Source organism: Quercus suber, unplaced genomic scaffold (genome assembly GCF_002906115.3).
Source record: "Quercus suber isolate HL8 unplaced genomic scaffold, Cork oak 2.0 scaffold_150, whole genome shotgun sequence".
NCBI lineage: Eukaryota > Viridiplantae > Streptophyta > Magnoliopsida > Fagales > Fagaceae > Quercus > Quercus suber.
Window position 1 is genome coordinate 786,959 of NW_027069611.1, and position 21,938 is coordinate 808,896.

The 21,938-nt window shown below is 39.1% G+C and overlaps 2 protein-coding genes across 3 annotated transcripts; one reads left to right on the forward strand and one right to left on the reverse strand.

Annotated features, from left to right (window-relative positions):
• The first annotated feature begins 9,633 nt into the window (after positions 1 to 9,633).
• Positions 9,634 to 12,320, forward strand: LOC112009206 (E3 ubiquitin-protein ligase RMA1H1). 2 transcript variants are annotated; one of them, XM_065777192.1, is made up of 2 exons: positions 9,634 to 9,825; positions 11,468 to 12,320. In XM_065777192.1, the coding sequence occupies exon 2, from the start codon at positions 11,481 to 11,483 to the stop codon at positions 12,198 to 12,200; it is 720 nt and encodes a 239-aa protein (XP_065633264.1). In that variant the 5' UTR covers positions 9,634 to 9,825; positions 11,468 to 11,480; the 3' UTR covers positions 12,201 to 12,320. The 2 variants fall into 2 exon arrangements, with proteins under 2 accessions (XP_065633264.1, XP_023897312.1); XM_024041544.2 differs by lacking the exon at positions 9,634 to 9,825 and adding an exon at positions 9,870 to 10,109.
• An 8,813-nt stretch (positions 12,321 to 21,133) lies between these two features.
• Positions 21,134 to 21,856, reverse strand: LOC136069076 (uncharacterized). Its single transcript, XM_065777173.1, has 2 exons — positions 21,665 to 21,856; positions 21,134 to 21,553 (listed from the first exon to the last, which is right to left on the reverse strand). Exons 1-2 carry the CDS (start codon positions 21,854 to 21,856, stop codon positions 21,134 to 21,136), a joined length of 612 nt encoding a protein of 203 aa, XP_065633245.1.
• Between the last annotated feature and the right edge of the window lie 82 nt (positions 21,857 to 21,938).

Below are 21,938 nucleotides of genomic sequence, written 5' to 3' on the forward strand. Positions count from 1 at the left end.
TATCAATTTTTGTTATATATTGTGGTTAATTTTTCAATTTTATAAATTTTTCTTCAAAATTTTTAAATTAAAAAAATTCAATTAATGATTGAAAAAAAAATTTCAAAATTTTTTTTCAAAAAATTTTAACAAAAATTAATGAAAATGCTTTAATTAAATAAATCTAAAACTTAAAAAACTTAAATAAATGAAAGTAAAGTTTAACGATTAAAATAAAACTTACAAAAAGTTAAAGAATTAATTTTATATTTTATCCCTATAAATACTATAAACACGACTACACTTTTTATACCACAATTTTATTATCGAAATCTCCAACGGCCGGCCATAAGCGAGTCACGACTCATGAGAACTGTTTTTCAGATATATTTTTCTATTTCTTTATTTATAATTTTGTAACAGAAAGTGCATGAAAAACAGATTCGCAGTCAGAAGGGGACCAATGGGGGGAGGCATTAATCACTGTGTCAGTTTCGAATTTTGACATTGCACCATGTGGTTGCAACTTAACAATTAAAACGTTGCCACCAGGCCCACCACCAATCCAAATCCATTGGGTCTTCTAGAAGGGAGGTTTCATTCTATGTTTCTTTGAACTGTACACCTTCAGTATGGCTTTTACTTTTTTGTGTCCAAACTTTGACGATGCAATCACAAGTTAATCGAAAGTCGAGAAGCACTCTGCAACATATCAGGCTTAATTTGGAAATGGCAGAATTAGAAATGGAATTCGAAGAAACAATTTATTTTGAACTATTAAACAAACAAAAAGACTTGTGGTCATGACCAAAATATCTTTGAAACTTTAAAAATGACCAAAATACCTTCAAACTTATAAAATGATAAAAATATCTCTAAACTTTTAAAATGATTCAAATACATCCAAAACCTTTAAAATGACCATGAAGAACCCGAAACCTCTAAAATTACCAAAAATATCTAGAAATCTCTAAAATGACCAAAATACCCCTCAAAATATCTAAAATGACCAAAATACTGTTAATCCTATAAGATGAACAAAATACAACTGAAGCCTCTAAAATTACCAAAATAGAGGTTTGGGGTATTTTGGATGTTTCGAGGGTAGTTTCGTCAAATTAAAAGTTCTAAGAGTATTTTACTCATTTTGTAGGTTTCAAGGAAATGTCACTAATTTTTTAGGTTTGTTAGGTGTTTCATTAATTTTTAGATTTTGGAGCTATTTCGGTAATTTTCTAGGTTTTGGAGGTCTTTTAGTCATTTTTAGGTTTTGGGGATATTTCCGTCATTTTTTAGGTTTCGGGGGTATTTTAGTCATTTTTTAGGTTTAAGGTGGTATTTTGATCATTTTATTTTATTTTTGGGGGTATTTTGGCCATCTTTTAGTTTTAGGGGGGATTTTGGTTATTTTTTAGGTTTAGGGTGTATTTTTATTGTCTTATAGGTTGAAGGTGTATTTTTGTCATTTTATAGGTTTCAGAGTATTTTGGTCATTTTTTAGGTTTAAGAGTTATTTTGGTCATTTCTAGGTTTCAGGTGTATTTCGGTCATTTTTTAGGTTTCAGAGGTATTTTGGTTAATTTTTATGTTTTGAGGGTATTTCGATCATTTTTTAGGTTTAGGGGGTATTTTAGTCAATTTTTAGGTTTATGGGGTAATTTGGTCATTTTTTATGTTTATGGGGTATTTCGGTCATTTTAAAGTTTAGGGGGGTATTTTGGTCAATTTTTAGGTTTTAGGGTTATTTTGGTCATTTTTAGGTTTCGGGGGTATTTCAATCATTTTTTAGGTTTATGTGGTATTTCGGTCATTTTTTTAGGTTTAGGAGGTATTTTGGTCATTTTTTAGGTTTAGGGTGTATTTTTATCGTCTTATAGGTTTAAGGGGTATTTTTGTCATTTTATAGGTTTCAGAGTATTTTTTGTCATTTTTTAGGTTTAGGAGGTATTTCGGTCATTTTTAGGTTTCAAAGGTATTTCGGTCATTTTTTAGGTTTTGGAGGTATTTCAGTTAATTTTGAGGTTTTGAGGGTATTTCGATCATTTTTTAGGTTTAGGAGGTATTTTAGTTAATTTTTAGGTTTATGGGGTATTTTGGTTATTTTTAAGTTTAGGGGAGTATTTTGGTAATTTTTAGGTTTCAAGGGTATTTTGGTTAGTTTTTTAAGGTTAAGGGGTATTTTGGTAAATTTTTAGGGTTTAGGGTTATTTTGGTCATTTTTAGGTTTTGGGGGTATTTTGATCATTTTTTAGGCTTATGTGGTATTTCAGCCATTTTTTAAGTTTATGGGGTATTTTGGTAATTTTTAGTTTTCGAGGTTATTTTGGTCATTTTTAGGTTTAGGGGGGTATTTTGGTAATTTTTAGGTTTTGAGATTAGTTTTGTCATTTTTTTTTAGGTTTAGAGGGTATTTTAGTCAATTTTTAGGTTTAGGGATATTTTGGTCAATTTTTAGGTTTTGAGGTTATTTCGGTCATTTTTTAGGTTTCAGGGGTATTTTAGTCATTTTTTAGGCTTAAGGGGGTATTTTGTTTTTTTGTTTTTTTTTTTTGTTTAAAGTTTTAGGGGTATTTCGGTCATTTTTAAGGTTTGGAGGGGTATTTTGGTAATTTTCAGTCCACCTCTAAGACCCATTTGGATGGAGGGGGAAAGGAGGGAGATTGAAGAGGAGTAGAGTAGAATTGACTGAAAATAAACTAATTTTGGATTCCTCTTTCACCCAAAACAAGTATCAAAATGTCCATGTTCTGAAATTATCTAACAAAATCTCCCTGTTCTGAAACTCGATTTTAAAAATATTGAGTTTCAATGAAAAACTCGATTTAATGAAAATCGAGTTACTTGCAAAATGTTATATGGAACTTGAGTTCCATTTTTTTTTTTTTAAAGTTATTTGCCTATAACTCAATTTTTTAAAAATTGAGTTTTTCATTAAAACTCGATTTTTAGAAAATTTAGTTTAAAATAGATATGGCTAAATAGTTTCAAAATAAAGGCATTTTGCTACTTGTTTTGAGTGAAAAAATTGAGTTTTTCATTGAAACTCGATTTTTAAAAAATTAAGTTTAAAACAAATATGGCTAAATAGTTTCAGAATAAGTGCATTTTACTACATATTTTAGGTGAAAAGGGCAAATATCTATTTTAACCTCAAATCTACACTATACTATACTACTTTACTCTACGCCCTTTAATCGTACCATGACGCACCAGAACTGTTTTTCAGCCAACATTCGCCTTTCTTTATCAATTTGAAACAGAGAGTGCATGTGAAAAGATTTGCAGGACGGGACCCATGGGGGGAGGCATTAATCACTGTGCTAGTTTTGAGTTTTGAGTCTTTTGACCAAGCACCCTGCACCATTTGGTTGCAACTTCTAGAAGGGAGTTTTATTCTATGTTTCTTTAAACTGTGCACCTTCATTATAGCTTTTACTTTTTTGTGTCCAAACTTTGACGATGCAATCACAAGTTAATCGAAAGTTTGATCTTACGGTGATAAATGGAGGACCATATATGTCTTCCTCATAAAAAAAAAAAAGAAGCACCACAACATACTTTCCTTCTTAATAGCTAATACCTTTTCTACTTTCCCTTATTTATTTATTTATTTACTTACTTCTAGAAGCACTATGCGACACTTCATCATATCATGTTTTACACTGTGTTTCGAAGGGGGAAGGGAAGAGAAAAGAAGGGAATAGCAAATTATTTCAGCTGTTTGATTGTCCAAGAGAAAAAGTTGATGAGTTGGAGTGATTCTTCTTCCATGGGACTCACTGTTTTTGTATCAGCCCAATTTGAGCAGAAATGGCAAGAAGGGATAGAAATAAATTCTTGGGATCCACCACTTTATATTGTAAATGATTAATATGCTCTTAACATTTTTAAGAAATTACAAGTATTCTAGTATATGAATTTTCCAATCATTAATGAGGGCACAAAAGTAAAAGCAAGCATTTTTCCTTTCTCTTTTATATGCAAACCAAACAAATGAGAGATAGAATTTTCACATTTTCTTCCATCCTTTCTTTTCTATATCCTTTTCTTCTCTCTCTCTTTTCTTCCTCTTTTCCTTTCTCTTCTCTTTCCCTAGCTACAACCAAACTTGAAGAGGCAGAATTAGAAATGAATTTTGAAGAAACAATTTATTTTGAACTATTAATCGATGGAAAGTGTAGTACCACAAAAATTTTCACAAATTTTTACTACAACTAACGTAACAAAGTATAATTGGTGAAAAAAAAATGGTAGGTTCATGTGTAAGTGATTGTTAACTACTCACAGTCTGTCACCTCATAATTATGACAAAAATATTGTGAAATAATTTGTAATCCTAAAATTACTCATTAAAAAAAACATAAAGACCCGTGGTCAAGAGAATGGATGCTTGGCAATTTGGACTTCTCTAATTGGGATTAATAAAATATATATATATATATATATTGCTTACTACCGAAATTGCTTATACCCTTTAGTGTCCCAATTACAGAAGGTTTAGATTTTTTAAACAGACAGCACCTATAGTAGCCTATTATTGTTAATATTAATATTTGGTGAAAGAAATAAAGTGATCTTGGCCAATTAAATAAAAGTAGAAAAAGAAAGAACTTTTCCATACGAAATTTGGATCTGAGTGGTCAATGCCTCATTGCCTCCTCTTATCATCTTATGGTCTCTTTAAGATATTAATTTAAAATTTTGTAATGGTTGAAATTAAACATTTCATCGGACCAAAACAAAGGAAACATAATTTTAGTATATATGATTGATTGATACTAGTCAAGAGTTTTGTAACTTAATTAATTGGTATCTTTTGGTGTTTTAAAATAAGATATGTAAGATTCAAATTTTTTTTTCTCAATTAATTATCAAATTATATAAATAAATAAATAAATAAAACCAAAAAGGAGATTGATTAGTACTATTTTATAAAAAACAGAAAGACTATGGTGGAGTCCAATTGTATCATATATGTAAAATCATCTTTAATGAATAAAGGCAATATTTTTGTACAACTTAGAAATTGATGGAACAATAAAAGTGATTGGTGTCAAATCAACAATATAATAAATAAATTACTTAATTGGCTATTTGTAATGAATTCAAAATTTTTCATATCAATTATTGTAAGATTTATACAAACCTATACCAAATTACCAACCTAAAAAAAAGAGGCTTAAGTTTTTCAGCTACATCACATTGTTGATTTATGAGAGGGGAATTTTCACTCTCCAAAGGAGGTGGTAAAGATACTCATAAGAGCATTAGCATCGGTGGTGCCAAAAATTTAGCAATTTGGCACCATAAAAAGCTACTTCATCTATTCTACTATCTCACTTTACAAAACATCTAATATCAGTGGTTTTATTTTAGCATTCAACACAATAAAATAATATATCATTCGACAGCCACAACACAAACACAACCACCATCAAAGCCATGGAAACCACTGCACAGCCACAGCCCCACCACTATGACCAAAACCCATCAAGAACTAGCGAAGAAGGGGGAAAAACAAACAAAAAAAAAAACTAGAAAAAAATGAGTAGAAATACAAGCAAAAAAAAAACCCACATATCGAAACCCATTGCCAAAACCACCGGAGAGAAAAGAGAGAAGATATTGTGGTGAAGGTGAAGATGAGAGGTTGGCCAAAGAGGAGAGAAGTCTGAAAGAAGAGTTTAGGGAGAGAGAAAATGTTTAATTAAAAAAGGAACTCACTAATAATTTTTTTTTTCTTCCCTTTGAGCTAAAGTAAATTGGTATTAATACCAGTTTACTGTAGCTCTAAAGCTAAAAAAGCTTTGCCTCCACCATTGCAGCATGCATTTTAGCATTGGTGGTGCTAAAAATAGCAGTATGGCTTTTTAGCACCACCAATGACATGTTTGGAAGTTAAAAAAAGGAGGGGGAGTAGAGTAAATTTAATTACCTTATTTGGAAGTTTTTTAAGGAAGGATGGGGCGGGGTTCCAACTACCTCTAACCCCTCATTTTTAGTTCCCCAAAATTCGAGAGATTTGGAGGGAGAGTAAAGTAAATAAATTATTGACCAAATGAATTCTCTAATTTACCCTTTCTAAATTAACAAAATTACAAACCGATTATATAAATAACCTATGATTATTTAAAAAGAAATTCTTCAATATTTGACAGGGTATTTTCTCTGAGAAAGTAACATTTTACCTAGAAACAAGCAGCAATTAATGAAGTCGTTGTTAATTGTACAGAAAAACAACCACAACTGCATCATTCGCATTTGACAATTAAGAGGAAAATGGATCAGAAAAGAGAAAATGAAAACCTAGAGTGGCGAGGTGTTGGCGATGGTCATCATCTTCTAGAACTCCTCGAAGTTGACATTGTTGTCGCCATCAGAATCAACGGATCGAATCCTCCGGTGGCAATCTTCGACAGAGCATTTCATGCCCAAGCGGTTGAGGATGAGGTGGAGCTCATAGGTGGAGAAGAGGCCGTTCTAGTCTTGATCGTAGAGCTTGAACACGTCGTGGAGCTTGAAGGCTCTGCCATCTTCAGAGTTGGAGTAGCAAAAGGCGACAAACTCGATTAGGGAAATGAAGCCGTCGTGGTTGAAGTTGAACTCGTCCATGACGTGGCAAAGCTCGTCCTGGTCAAAGAAGGAGGAGTCGAGGGAGCTGAACACGGCGCTGAGCTTCCTATGTGAAGCTTCTTAAGAATTTTAAATAAATAAAGAAAATTTATTTTTATTTTTATTATAATTTTTTTTTGAGGTAATAAAAATTATTTTATAATAGTTAATAGTAGTTTTATACTTTTATTAGTGGTATTTGATGGAATGAGAATGTTGATTAAATAATTATTTAATCTAACAAATTAATCATAAACCAATGTTGCAAATTCATTTTCAATGGGGGTAAATTTGTCCATTTAAATCATTTCCTCTCCTTTCCATCCTAATTTTTAAAACATCCAAACAAGAGGAATGACTAATTATTCCCTTCCTCCTTATTAATTTTAAAAACATCCAAACAAGGTGGAGGATAACCATTCCCCTCTACTCTCTTCCTCTCTACTCCCCTCTCTCTCTAAACTTCCAAACAAGCCATAATGCTCTAAGCAAATGCAAAAGAGTGGATTTTAGGTTCTCATGAGCCAACATCGTAAGCATCATGGGGATCGGGGATTTCCCTTAATTGCCTTTTAATTTTTGTAGGTAGGCTACTCACCCATGCTTCATGTTGCACTCCTTAGGTGGAGAGATTCTCCTAGTTCTTCTTTCTTGCAAGCTAGTTTGATCGACATATGCAAGACAGTGGTTCAATCATCTAGATTTTCCCCAACCACAAGTAGGCTACATCTAGCTATCAAAGAGAGGTGAAGTGTATGTTCGTGAACAACCTTAAATGGAAAAACACCCAGGGCAAAATAGGGATATACCCCTTTTTTTGTGATTGCCAAAATTGTACAACCAAAATTTTTGTTTCAGGCATAACTATGTAAAAAAAAAAAAGCATAATGATACATGTCATTTTATGTTAAAATAATACCATTAAAGAAAAAAAAAAATTGCTTAAAATAGTAAAAGGAATGCTAAATGCACAAAAATTTTATAATGTTTTTTTTAAAAAAAATGGAAAAACTAAAAAATTATGATTGGAACAATATCATTTTTGTATGAACACATTGCTTACCATTTACCACCATTTTTACTCTCTAGGATACACTTAAACAGTTATGAAAAAATATTTAAATTTTTTATTAGATTTTATTCAAATGACAACATTTAGGTATAATACTTAAGGTGCCTTAGAATAGGTTCTCCAAATTAAACCAAACACTTGATTATATTGACCAATTAAGTACAAACACTATTATGAATTTTAATTAGCTCAACTGGTAAAGACATTTGAGAATCAAAATTCACCTACACCAAAAATCAATTGGTATTTTCATCTAATGAGAAAAAATATTTATAATGGAGTGAACGTCATAAGTTGAAATTTTATTTTATTTTATTTTTTTTAAAAAGAACAAACACTGCTATCATGTATTGACCAATTAAATACAAAAATGTTTATTAGACCAATTTGAGTCTCCAATAATAAAGAGTAATTATCAAGGAGTAGATCTCACAGCTTGAAATTTTATTTTATCTATTAAAAAATAAATAAAATAAAAGTACAAACACCATTATCATGTATTGACCAGTTAAGTACAAAAAATATTGTCTTTCTCCAAAAAAAAAAAAATATATATATATATATATATATACATATATATATTGTCATTTTCAAGGGCACTTAAATTAAATGCAATTATATATTTAACTTTAATAAGAGAATTTAATATATTGCTATTTTCAAGTTTGCAAAGCATTGGTATTAGCTTACCAAAACTTTTCTTCCTATTATAGGATAAAAAATTACTTTTCTTATTTTAGCTAACCACAATTCATTTTCACCCATATTAGATTCCCCATTCTAAAACATATTTTATTTAAATATTATTTCTTCATTTATTTTTTAATTATATACCAACTTTTATTTATCACAATTACCAAGATATAATAAATAATAAACAAATGAAATAGGAAATGAACAATGCTTCTAGATATAAAGAGGAAGTAAGGAATTGTAGCAAAACCCTAAAATAGTGAAAACATAGGTAAGTTAGTGTGAGGTATTTTTCTTTTTGGATTTTCTATCCTAGTTTGCTTCCTTACCCTATTGTAGGGAATCTTCTACCAATGGTCTCTAGTGTACCTAAACTTTTCCATAATTGATCTAGAAATAAAATAAAATTTATTTGAATTGGAAAAAAAAAATTTAGTTCATATATTTGGCTTTGTTTTCAATTTGGTGTTCAAAATTTTATATATTTTACTTTAGTTTTTATATTTTTAAAATTTTAATGTTTTGGTCATTGTTGTCATATCACTTAGGAAAAACTCTATTTTTAAACTAGAAAACCTTTTTTTTTTTTTTTAAAGTGAGATATTAACAACAGAAACTAAAATGACAACAAATTTAAAAATACATGAACTAAAATAAAAGATATAAAATTATTGAGAAACAAATTGTAAATACCAAAAAAAAAATGAATACTTTTTATTAAATTAAAGTAAAATAAAATATTAAATATTTGTGAATTTTTTTTGAGAGAGTTTAAACTTATGGTGTTCACTCTGGATGATAACTCTTTTATTATCAGACCAAGACACAAATTAATTTTTGATGTAGGTAGAAATTGAACGCTAGATCTCTTATACAATCATCATAGACTTTACCAGTTAAGCTGATTGGAACCTACAAGATTTGTGAATTTCAATTAACTTAACTAGTAAAGTTTTGATGATTGAATAAGAAATTCAGTATTTAATTTCTGTCTATACTAAAAAATGCTTAATACCTTAGTCTAATAGTAAATAACACAATTATTATAAGCAATCCAATAAGTTGAAATTTATTTTATTTTATTTAATTAGTGAAATTTCGGTTAAATGAAAAGTCGGTCGAGGGCGCGTTGTAACGCACGCGAGGGCGCCGCGTCAGAGAAAGGAAAAAAGAAAAAGGAGGAGAGAGAGAGGAGCACATTTATGTTTAGTTGTTACAGAGTTACATCATCATCCCAGTCTCATCTATCATCTATCTATCTATATAAACCAAACGAAATACGCGCTAAGCCATTCCCATCCAAAACAAAAACGCCTTTAATCTCTCCCACAATATTCATTCTTTCCTCTCTCTCTCTCTCTCGCGCTCCTAATAAGTCCTTTCTGAATGAAAGAATACCATTTTTAAGCTCTCTCACAGATCCAAACTCTCATCCTTATCACTTTATTTCTGTCTTACCCTTTTTTTTGGTACGTGTTTTTTTTTTTTTTTTTTTTTTTTTGTTTAATCTATTTGTATTGTATTTGACCTCTCCTAAAAAGAAAAAGAAAAAGAAAAAAAACGGTTGTGGAGTTTGTTTTCTATTTTCGGGGTTCTAGAAGGTTCTTGATTCCACGGGAATAGATCTAGCGAATTGAAATGTATTTAGGCTTTGTTGGTTTCTCTGAAAGAAAACGGGGGAATATTTCTTTATGATTTCCTTCCGCTTTTTTTTTTGTTGTTGTTGTGGTTTTCTCGAGAACCAAACGGAGAGGTAACGCTTACAAGATTTATTTAGTTGTTTTGAGTGAAAAATGTGAGAAAATGGGACATTCATGTGAGTTTGAGATCGCCTAACGTCAAGAACCGAATGGCTTTTGAAAAGCGCATGCTGGGTTTGAATTTATTTACAATTTTACTCTGTTTTGGGTCTGGGTTATGTTATGTTATGTACGTCTAGTTTAGTTAGTTGTCTACATTTCAATGTTATTTGGGGTGGTTGTGGTTGGTGAGCTCACTTTTGAATTTTGGCTTCTTCTTCAACTGTTCTTCTTTACATGCTTTCTCAATTCTAACCATTTTGGGTTCTCTTGTTTAGTGGTTTTGCTTTCGATTTTGTTGCTTTTTTTTCTTCTTGTTGTTGGAATGTTTTTAATTGGAGCTGAGATTGGCAGTGGCTTAATGATATTCCTATTCTAAATACATCACACTAACTTGTGAATATATGGGTTCTAGAATTAACATGTGATTGTTTTATGTTATTTTATTTCTTTCTGGGCTCACCCTTTTGGTGTTTATTACCTAAGGGTTCTTGTTGTTTGTTTTGTTACATAGCAGAGTTTTTATTCAGATGATCTTTTAACCTTAAATTAAGAACTGGACCTGGAATTCAGCCATGTAATTAATAGTTTAGATATAAGATCTATTAGTAAGCTAAAAAATTGAGTTTCTCAATGAACATATCAACAGGTATCTTGTGTTTTTCTAAGATTATGAGCTGCTCCTTGAACATCTGATGGGTTCAGTTCTTGGAAGCTATGCTTTGTTATATTTAATTAGTGCAATAATTTGCTATAGATGTAAATCTGATATGGAAGAATGGAAAGTAGGGGTTGGTTTCGGAGAGAAATAGTTGGAAATGGCATTTTAAATGCCATAGTTAAGGCCAAAAAGTAAAGAAATTCCTAAAACCAGTGTCATGTATCATAGAAAGGCCAAAAATAAAGGAAGTTTATGAAACCAGTGGCATGTATCATATTTTGCAAGTGACCTTAACTTTTCATTATTGTTGTTTTGTTCCATCATTATTCTTGCTCGAACCATTCGTTTGATAGAGACAGCTTTGGCTCCTTTAGTTTGGTGGGGCCTTTTCCGTTTGGTGCATTTTGTTTGGATCTAAGTTCTAGATAAGCATCTCCTTATGGAGATGCTCATCTAGTAGACTCTGATTAGTCTATTGAAGATATTTATATTTAGGATTTTTTTTTTTATTTTGTTGTTATTGTTTGCGTGCTTCTCTTTCCAAATAGTTTAGTTTCTTAATTCTTATTGGTCTCAAGGTTGATGTTTAAATACCCTCAGATTTGGGAATTCTGAGTACTAACTGATTTCAATCCTCTTTGTCTGTCACAGAATAAAAGTATCCATGGCATTTGAGCACTACTTTGCTCAGGAATGGAAATCAATCCAAGGTGTATCGGAAAATTCCAATGGTTGCTTTGATTGCAACATCTGCTTAGACTTAGCACACGAGCCAGTGGTCACACACTGTGGCCACCTCTACTGCTGGCCCTGCATCTACAAATGGCTCTTTGTCCAGAGTGCTTCCCTTGCTTCTGATGAGCACCCACAGTGCCCAGTTTGTAAGGCTGACATATCTCACACCGCCATGGTCCCCCTCTATGGCCGTGGACAGTCCCTAAACGAAGCTGAAGCAGAAGCCGAAGTAAAGGCACCCCGTAGGGGTATGGACATACCGCCTAGACCAGCTGCGTGTGGTAACCAAGCTCTCATATCGACCGCCAACAGCACCGGTCAGCGGCTTCCATATCGCAATCCTTATCAAAATCAACAGCACAATCCTCATCCATACGGCAATCACGAAGAGGATTCTACATCTTCATGGCATAATCTTGGTGGGACTCTCAGAGGTTTGCACCATCCTATGGTTGGAATGTTTGGGGAGATGGTTAGTGCAAGGGTGTTTGGGAGCTCGGCGGGGTTATATGGATATCCAAACTCATATCACTTGGTTGGGAATAGTAGCCCTAGGTTGAGGAGGCTAGAGATGCAGGCAGACAAGTCGCTTAACAGAATTTCAATTTTCCTGTTTTGTTGTTTTCTTCTTTGCCTTATAGTCTTCTGAATGCAGTTTTAGATTACTCTCCCCCGGTGTTTTGTACAGTTTGTGAAGAGTATGGATTGAAAAAGGCTTATGATAATGGATAGAATATTAATATAAGTAAACATTTGAGATTTGCTTCAACCGACTTTTACAGTCTTCTTCTACAACCATCTCTTATCTAATTTAATGCTTGCACCTAGCCTTAGGTACTCAGATATCCCAACTAGTTTTCATCATTCAGACCGTTCTGTGAGGCTCATGTTAGTCCTTGAAATTTTATTTTATAAGAAAGAGACCGACATACTTGGATGGCTTTACTTCGACCACAAAACAGAGTATCGGCCATCTTGCGTGCCTCTAACAGAGACATCAATCTCGTAAATCTACATTAATGCCTAAAGGACTTCACCATGGTTTGACGATGTATACGTAATCTGAGGACAACTATAAGTTAACCGTAACTAAAATTTAGAATTTAAATAAAGAAAATCGAGGCTAAAGTAATTCAATCAAAACGAAATCAAGACAGTACATATTCAAAGGAATAAAAATTTGAGGCTACATTAAATTAAGGCTAAGTTGAATATACCCAACAATCACATGGTAAGACTAAACAACAAGAAGTGAATAAATTATTCAATAAAAAACCTATTATAAAACGAAAAAAATAAAATTTGTATCTTGTTCAACTTATTTAATAAAAATAATTTTTAATTTTATTTTTCCTTAAAAAATGGTATCAAGAAAAATATTGTAGTTATAAGTTCTCCTTGACAGTGGCAACAATTATACTTTTTTTGATTTTGCAATCGCGATAGCAATTTTACTTTCTTTAACTACTCGACTTTAGTGGCTATCTTAAAAAAGTTTCTTACAACTGCCACTATCACCTTACATATTCATACACTATCATTTATTCATATGAATTGAAATCATGATTTCAATTCAAATTAAGAAATTATGTTTTAGAACACAATTTCAACAAGAAATATATCTAGTGTATAATAAGATTTTCCGTAATTAAATGCGTCTAGTGGGCAAAATCCTGTGGCCATTTTCTTCTTGCATGGACATTTTGTTTACTAGTTATTTTACCAATTACCTTGCGTGAGTACTGCCTTACCTATACTCTAGAAAGCTTATCCAACCCAATCAAGGATGGACCCAGAATTTTAAGCCGGGGGGGCGGAGCTAAAAACCAAAGGAGGGGGGGGGGCGGGCAAGCCCTTTACTTTCTTGTTTTTTTGAAAATTTTATGTACTAAAAAAAGAAAGAATACCGTAGCTTTTGCTAAGGTAGCCGGTAGGGTAGGAGTTGAGGCTTACAATTATATTAAATAGAAGTTTGTGTGGTCCAAATTACTATCCCCTAAGGGCTAGCCGATGTTTTTTATTTATTTATTTGATTTATTATGAAAAATAATACAAAGAACAAAAGTAGGCCCAACTATTTTAAAGGCAGCTGGACCACACCTAGAAAATACCTATTCTATTATGGTGTGACTTGGTGGTACACAGTGGGGAGTTAAGATTTGAATTTAGGAGAAAAAATTTATAAGTAATGCTCATGGGCACACGCCCAAAAAATAACATTAATATGTTTGCTATACTATAGTTTTCTATTAAGGATTTATTTACACATGAATAATTTTTTTAATTAAAAATTCCATTTACAAATCTCATAAAAGATTTTAGTAGTTGGATACTCAAGTGCAAATCATATGAATATGATATTTTAGTTAACAAATTTTAATACTTTAAAAACGAAATTGTGAACTTATAAAAACTTGAAAATTCAAAGTTTAACATGAAAACAATATTGAGCTCTAGAATTTATTATATAATTATCTTTACATTTTATTGCTTATGCTGATAAAAGAAGAATAAATTATTATGTAGGGACCGGATTTGGGACACTTCTTCAGATTGAGAGAGTGGACCCCAGCCCAGCTTGTCCTTCAATGAATTTATAGAGTGTGGGCTCAAGAACTAGGCCTTAGTAAGGGGTACAACTGCCCTGCATGGTTGCATGTGACTTTATCAACTTGAACATAGATTAGGATGCACAATGATGCTCTTCGGACTGGTCTTCTGAAGTTTGATGTTCTTATTATTTCTTTTAAGATTCATTACAAAGGTTCCAGAGGGCATGGGTCATTACAGAACTCCTTAATGCCGATCCTTCCTCCCCCTTTCAGGAGAGACTCCCTACGTTATATACCCCTCTAAACTGATCCTAACCCACCATTTGTCGATCAATCAGGCTATCACTTGAGAGCCTGTCCCATCAGCTGCATCCCTATTCCTCCAGTGGGTTGCAGCACCCAAGGCGGCGCTGTTCAGGAGTCCTGTCCTCATTAATGCGGCCAGGACGTTAGTTGAGGGCATTCAATGCAGAGGTGACAGCTCGCCTAAGGCTTGTTCCTTCGCTGTGCTCCCGTCACCGACGCGTGGCACTGGACCCTCTCCTTCTCATATATTCAAGAAGTCCCCTTTGGTGGGATGGTGCCCGCGTTCTTTTGAGGTCTCGGATGCCCGAGGACGGGGCCCTCCTTGGATAGGTTCCTCGGGGGTTGGCCCTCGCGCTTTCATCCTCGGACCCCTTATGCATCCTCGGCGCGGGCCCTTGGGCCTGGCTTGGAGCGGGCCAAGGCTACCTGATTTTCTGGGCCCACAATAGCCCCTCAAAATCTTGCTGCACGCATCCTCGGGCGGGGAGAAGAATTTTGACATCCTCGGGCCTGCTCCGTGCCCAGTCGAGCCTTACGCCCCCTGTCAGCGCTGGGGTCTATTCATTTGCCCAAGGCGTGTTGCTGATGTTTCGGAGTGTGCAACGTGCCCATCATTAAATTCAGGCGGCTCTGTGTTCCCCACGTCTAACGAGGCGTTACCAATCCAATGGTGGAGGTTTGTCTCGCATTTATGAGCAGGAAAACCTACATGGCTCTTCGATTTGGGGTATAAATACCCATACAGACCACTTCTTCCCGTTCCTTATTTGCAATCAAGAATTCTCGTGCGTCCTTCCTGAGTTCAGCCATACTCTCACTTACATCTCCAGCACAAAAGGCCTGTCCGAGGAGCTCCTCCTTTTCCCAGTAAGTCGCTCTATCCCTCTCTGAGCTCTCTTCCTCTTTACCCCTTCTTCTCCTTCACCTGTTCTTTCTTAGTTCCTTTAGGTGTCAACTGGGATGGGTAGGTTTAAGAAATACGTCTACACTGAGGAGGCGATGGAGAAATTCATTGCCGACTATAGGATTCCCGGTGATGTAGGTCTGAGATATTGTGAGGATGGGGATTAGCTCTTGCAAAGGCAGGAGGGCGAAGTGGTAATTCCCATTGTCGCCTTCCTCGAAGGGGGGATGAGGATCCCCATGGGGCCTGTGATGAGGGACTACCTCACGCACTTCCGGTTGGCCCCTACTCAGTGTGGAATAAACGTCTTTAGGATTTTGGGCTGTGTGGACGCCCTGAACGAGAAGATGGGGCTAAGGTTGACCCACCATGACATGAACTGGTGCTACAACCTTCAGCTCCTTAAGGGCAAGTCTTATTACCTAAAGACGAGGGATGACAGGGTGCAGCTCATCCAGTGCCTCCCTGAATCCAGCAAGGGGCTAAACGAGGATTTCCTCATCGTGTCAGGGGAGTGGCACGATGGCCTTCACTGCCCAACAACAGAGGGAATACTAGGTGGGGCAGTGGGAGTAGGAGGGGTTTCAAGTTCTCTTGTCTCTTTTCTTCCCTCCCCCCATTTTTTTTTTTTTTTTTTTTTTTTTTTTTTTTTTTTTTTTTTTTTTTTTCTCTCTGAGTTGGGCTCATAGTGTATTGGCTGCTCTGGCAGGCTGTCCAGGCCGTCTATAGGTTGGAGGAGGCGGCCAACGATCAGGGGAAGGCCCTCGACCAGGAGCGTAATAGGCAGTTTCAGGCTACCCAGACTCTGAAGAACTCCGAGGCTGACCTTGCCAAGGCCCGAGAGGACTTGAAGGCGATGACCAGGGCTCGGGACAGTGCAGAGTCTGGTCTTGAGGGTGCCCAGAACCAGGCCAAGGAGCAGACAAGGCGCCTGGGCGAGGCGGAGGAGCAGTTGCAGATCGTGAGGGATCTGATCGCAGATCTGCAGGCTAAGGTGACTACGGCTGAGGGGGCCCAGAGGGAGGCAGAGTGGGCCAGAGATGAGGTTCGGCGGGCTAAGGTTGAGGAGGATCTTGGCAAGGAGATGGCCCTGACTGCCAAGGAGGAGGCCGAGACTGCAGCCTACACTGATGGGGTGGCTGAGGTAGAGGCCTTCTACAAAGCTCAAGTTCTGGGGGTATGCATGCGATACTGCTCCCAGGTCTGGGCTGAGGCCCTCAAGCAAGCTGGGGTGGAGGCCACGTTCGACCTGTGGAAGGCGGAGAGCGTGTACTACCCCCTGCTATCCGTGAGGCCGCCCCTGATGGCGCTAAGGCTAGGGAGATTGTTGAGGAGGTGGGGGCTGCTAAACTAAGGGAAAATCCGAGCGAGGAGGTGCCCCAAGAGGTAGCGGAGGCCCCATTCGATGCTCAAATCCCCACCACCGAGGAAGCAGCCATTCTCGCCGTACCCCTGCAGGCCGTCCCCTTAGGCCAGGGCTCGGAGGACTCAGAGGTTGCCCTTGTCCAGCCTGAGCAAAAGGAGTAGATTCCCTGGCGTCTTGGTTCAACCTGCTTTTGCCGCTTGCTTGACCTTTGTCTATGCTTTTTATGTCATTTTATTTTATTTTGTTATTCTTCTCTCTTTTTATTTTTATCTAAGGTGGCTCTTGCCACGCAACTTCTATGGACACTTTGTTGTAAGGGGAGTTTAATTCCCCTTTTTATTTATTTTAGTTGCTTATTTGTTTACACGCTGCCTGCTTCCTCTCTTTTCTTTTTATTTGCACGATTTTAGCTTGAATTATATGTCGGCCAATTGTGTCAGTAACAATGATAAGGGGAAAGAATGTATGCGTGGGCAGTCCCTTTATGTCCCAAGGGTCAGTTAGGGTTTTGATCCTTTCCTAACTTAGGATATTTTGAAGTAGTTAGTTTCCCCATAGGCTTGAGTCCGAGGACCATGTAATGCCTTGGTTCTGTCTAACACTTAGGATATTTTTGGAAGTTGTTAGTTTCCCCATAGGATTGAGTCCGAGGACTATGCAATGCCTTGGTTCTGTCTAACACTTAGTCTTGTCGTCAGAACGCGAGATACATAGTCATAATAGGGTAAGCATTTGAATCCAAAAAGGCTTCTTCATTAATAATAATACCTTTTCAGGTTATTTACATTCCACGGACGGGGTACAGGTTTTTCGTCTAGATCTTCTAAGTAGTACGCACCTATCCCCGCCACTGACGTAATTCGGTAGGGCCTCTCCCAGTTGGGTCCCAGCTTTCCCCAAGAAGGGTTCTTAGTAACCCCTACGATTTTTCTCAGCACTAGGTCCCCCGGTGTTAGTGGTCTGAGCCTCACATTGGTATCATACCCCTGCTTGAGCTTTTGTTGGTAATAGGCCAGCTAGATCATCGCTCATTCCCTTCGTTCGTCTACTAGATCCAGGCTCCTCCCCAGCAGTTCATCGTTGCTGTCTGGGGTGAAAGAGCTTGTCCTTAGTGTTGGGAAGCTTGTTTCTAGGGGGATTACTGCCTCGGCACCATAAGTTAAGGCGAAAGGTGTTTCCCCTGTTGACCGCCGGGGTGTGGTCCGGTATGTCCAGAGTACGTGGGACAGCTCCTCTACCCATCTCCCCTTAGCGTCGTCAAGTCTCTTCTTAAGCCCGCTGACGATGACCTTGTCGACGGCTTCGGCTTGGCCGTTTCCCTGAGGGTAGGCGGGCGTTGAGTATCTATTTGTGATACCAAGCTCATGACAGTACCTCCTGAAGGCTTTGCTATCGAATTGGAGTCCATTATCCGAGACAAGGGTGTGGGGGACCCCGAATCGCGTCACAATGTTCCTCCAAAGGAATTTCTTTACGTCCACGTCTCTGATGTTGGCCAATGGCTCGGCCTCGACCCACTTGGTAAAGTAGTCCGTGGCCACCAACAGATACTTCTTATTTCCTAGCGCTCTAGGGAATGGTCCTACAATGTCCAAGCCCCATTGGGCGAACGGCCACGGACTGGACAAGGGATTAAGGATCCCTCTTGGCTTATGGATATTGGGGGCGAACCTTTGGCACTGGTCACACCTCTTGACATAGTCCTGGGCCTCTAGCTGCATCCCCGGCCACCAGTATCCCTGTGTGACGGCTCGGTGAGACAAGGACCTCCCCCCTGTGTGGTTCCCACAGATTCCCTCGTGCAGCTCTTCGAGCAATAATTCTGCTGCTTTGGGGTGGACGCATAGCAGGTACAGCCTTGAGTAGGAGCGCCTGTATAGTTTGTGGTCCTCGGACAACCAGAACCGAAAAGCTTTTCTTCGTACTTTCTCAGCCTCTGACTTGTCTTAGGGCAGGATATCATCTTTGAGGAATCTCATAATGGGGTCCATCCAGCTGGGACCCACTTCGATCCTAAGGATGGGGATCGCTTCCTTAGTCGCCTCGCTCACCCTCTCCAAGTGCTCGACAAGTATGGTCCGAGGTAGACCGTCTGCCGAGGAAGTTGCGAGTGTGGCTAATGAATCGGCATGACTGTTCCCACCCCTAGGGATATGAGACAGACTGAAAGGGTCAAAATTCGACTGCAAGCGCTTGACTTGGCTTAGGTATTCCTGCATTCTCGGATCTCGGGCCTCCATCTCTCCCTTTACCTATCCTACTACCAGTCTCGAGTCTGAGAACATCTCCACTGACTTTCCTCCCATCTTCTGTACCATGGCCATACCTTGCAATAATGCCTCGTACTCGGTCTCGTTGTTTATGGTCAGGAATCTGAGTCTAAGGGATTTCTCTATGACATGATCTTCAGGGGACACTAAGACTAGTCCTACTCTTGACCCTCTCTGGTTTGCCGCGCCATCAACATATACTTTCCAGCATGGTGGCCTCGGGATAGAGACCGCTCCAACTGGCCTTTCGTCAGCGATCCTTCCCTCGGTTCCAACTTCTACAGTTGGCTCAGCGAACTCCGCCGTCAAGTCTGCCAGAACCTGGCCCTTTATGGCAGTCCGAGGCATGTATTTAACGTCGAAGGCTCCCAGGATAGTATTCCATTTTACGATTCTTCCCGTGTAGTCGGCGGCCTAAAGTATGGACTTCAAGGGTAGTTGGGTTAAGATGACCACCATGTGGGCCTGGAAATAATGAGGCAGCTTTCGCGTGGCATGGACCACGGCAAGTATGGCTTTCTCCAAGGGTAAGTACTTGACCTTGGCTTCGTGCAATGACTTGCTAATGTAGTAGACCGATTTTTGGACGCTACCGTCGTCTCGTATCAGCACCAGGCTCACAGCGTGGTTCGCCACAGCAATGTATGCATATAGGACCTCGCCGGCCTCTGGTTTAGACATGATGGGTGGTCGGGCCAGGTAATCCTTGAGCTGTTGGAAAGTCGTGGTACATTCCTCGGACCACTCAAATCCCTTCCACTTGTTGAGCAGGAGATAGAACGGTCTGCAGCGGTCGGCCGACCTGGAAATGAATCGATTTAGGGCCGCGATCATACCAGCAAGCCTCTGGATCTCCTTGGGGTTTTGCGGAGGCCATAGGTTTTGGATAGCTCTGATTTGGTCGGGGTCGACCTCGATCCCCTGGTGGGTGATGATGTAGCCAAGGAACTTGCCCGATCCTACGCCGAACGAGCACTTGGATGCATTTCGTCGCAGCCTGTGCTTTCTGAGGACGTCGAATATACAGCCGAGGTCCCGCAGATGCTCAGACACCAATCTGCTCTTTACCACCATATCGTCAACATAGATCTCAATGTTCTTGCACAACAATGGCTCGAACATTCTCGTCATCATCCTCTGATAAGTAGATCCAGCATTCTTCAAGCCGAATGGCATCACCTTGTAGTGGTAGTTTCCGATGGGCGTCATGAAGGCCGTCTTCTCCTGATCCTTCAAGGCTAATGGGATCTGGTGGTAGCCTTGAAAGGCATCTAGGAAGCTCATCCGAGGATGGCCTGCGGTTGCGTCCACCAGCTGGTCTATTCGTGGCATTGGGAAGGGGTCCTTCGGGCAGGCTTTATTCAGGTCCGTGAAGTCCACGCAAACCCTCAATTTACCACTTTTCTTCTTAACCACCATAGTGTTGGCTAACCACTCGGGGTAGAATACTTCTTTAATAGCGCCCGCGCGCTTGAGTTTATTGACCTCTTCCTTAACTGCCTCGGCGTGTTCCTTTGACGGGCGTCGGGTTGGTTGCTTCCTGGGGATCACTGAGGGGTTGATGTTAAGGAGGTGACAGATGAAGGATGGGTCAATCCCTAGGGCATCGCAAGGGTCCCATGCAAACACGTCCAGGTTACTCTTGAGAAACTTAAGCAACTCCTCCTTCTCTCGGGGAGGCAGTTGGGTTCTGACTTGAAAAAATCTCTCTTGGTCGTCGTCGATGGCCACTTTCTCTAAGCCTTCGAGCCTTGCTTCCTCGGCGGCCGTGTCAGCTGGTGCCACCGAGGCGGTTAACTGCTATAAGTTTTTGGCCATGGTGGCCGAGGGCTCCGTATCTTGCGGGCGTGAGGTGGCCGCGACCATACACCGCCTTGCCGTTGACTGGCACCCTCGGATCTCGAGGATTCGGTCTCCAGGCGGGAATTTCACTTTCTGGTGCAAGAAAGAGGCGACACCTCCTAAGGTGTGGAGCCAAGGCCTTCCCACAATGGCAGTGTAGGGGAAATACGTGTTCACCACAATAAAGTCCACCTCCACTACTTCCGGGCCGGTCTGGATGGGCAGCCTGATCATGCCCTCCGGGGTGACCAGCTTCCCATCGAAGCTCATCAGGGGGGAGCTGTAGGGCGACAAGTCCTCGGGCTTTAGCCCCAGCCCCTTATAGAGGTCGGGGTACATGACCTATGCCGCGCTGCCACCATCCACCATCACCCTTTTGACGTCATAGCCCCCAATTCTGAGGGTGATGACCAAAGCGTCGTCGTGGGGTTGGGTGGTTCCGTCCTTGTCCTCCTCAGAAAAAGTCAGGGTCGGGTGACAGCCTTTTCTGGCCCTTTTTGGCTCTGACTGGGACTCCCCGATGGTCATCTGGGCTACGGACAACACCCGCGAGGGGCGCATGCCTGTTCTTCCTAGTGCAGCCAAGATCACATTGATCGTTCCAACGGGCTGTCCCATAGCTGTGTCCCTCCGTGGCTCCTGGTAGGTCTGGCCATGCTGGCTGCTAGAATGGTGCAGGAGATGCTTCAGCCTCCCCTCCCGGACTAACTGATCTAGATAGTTCCAGAGATTCTTGCAGTCCTCCGTAGCATGCCCGTGGTCCTGGTGATATTGGCAGTAGCGGTCCTGATTACGCTTCTAGAGGTTTCCCGACATCTTACTCGGCCACCTGAAATACGATTCGTTCTTGATCTTTTCTAGCACCCTGTGCACCAGTTCTCGGAATACAACGCCGACATCCTGGGCGTTTGTCGCCCCAGATTGCCTTATGAAATCTCTTTTCGGACGGGCGTTGTTATATTGGTCCGACCTGGAATCCCTTATCTCCTGAGGGATAGCCTTCTCCTTCCCCTTGCCCTGCAGCAAGTCTTCCTCCACTCGTTTGTATTTGTCGATCCGATCCATTAGCTGCAGCACGCTAGTGGCGGGCTTACTAGTTAAGGACTTCCTCAGGCCATGCCCCATCGGGAGCCCGTTCTTGAACGTG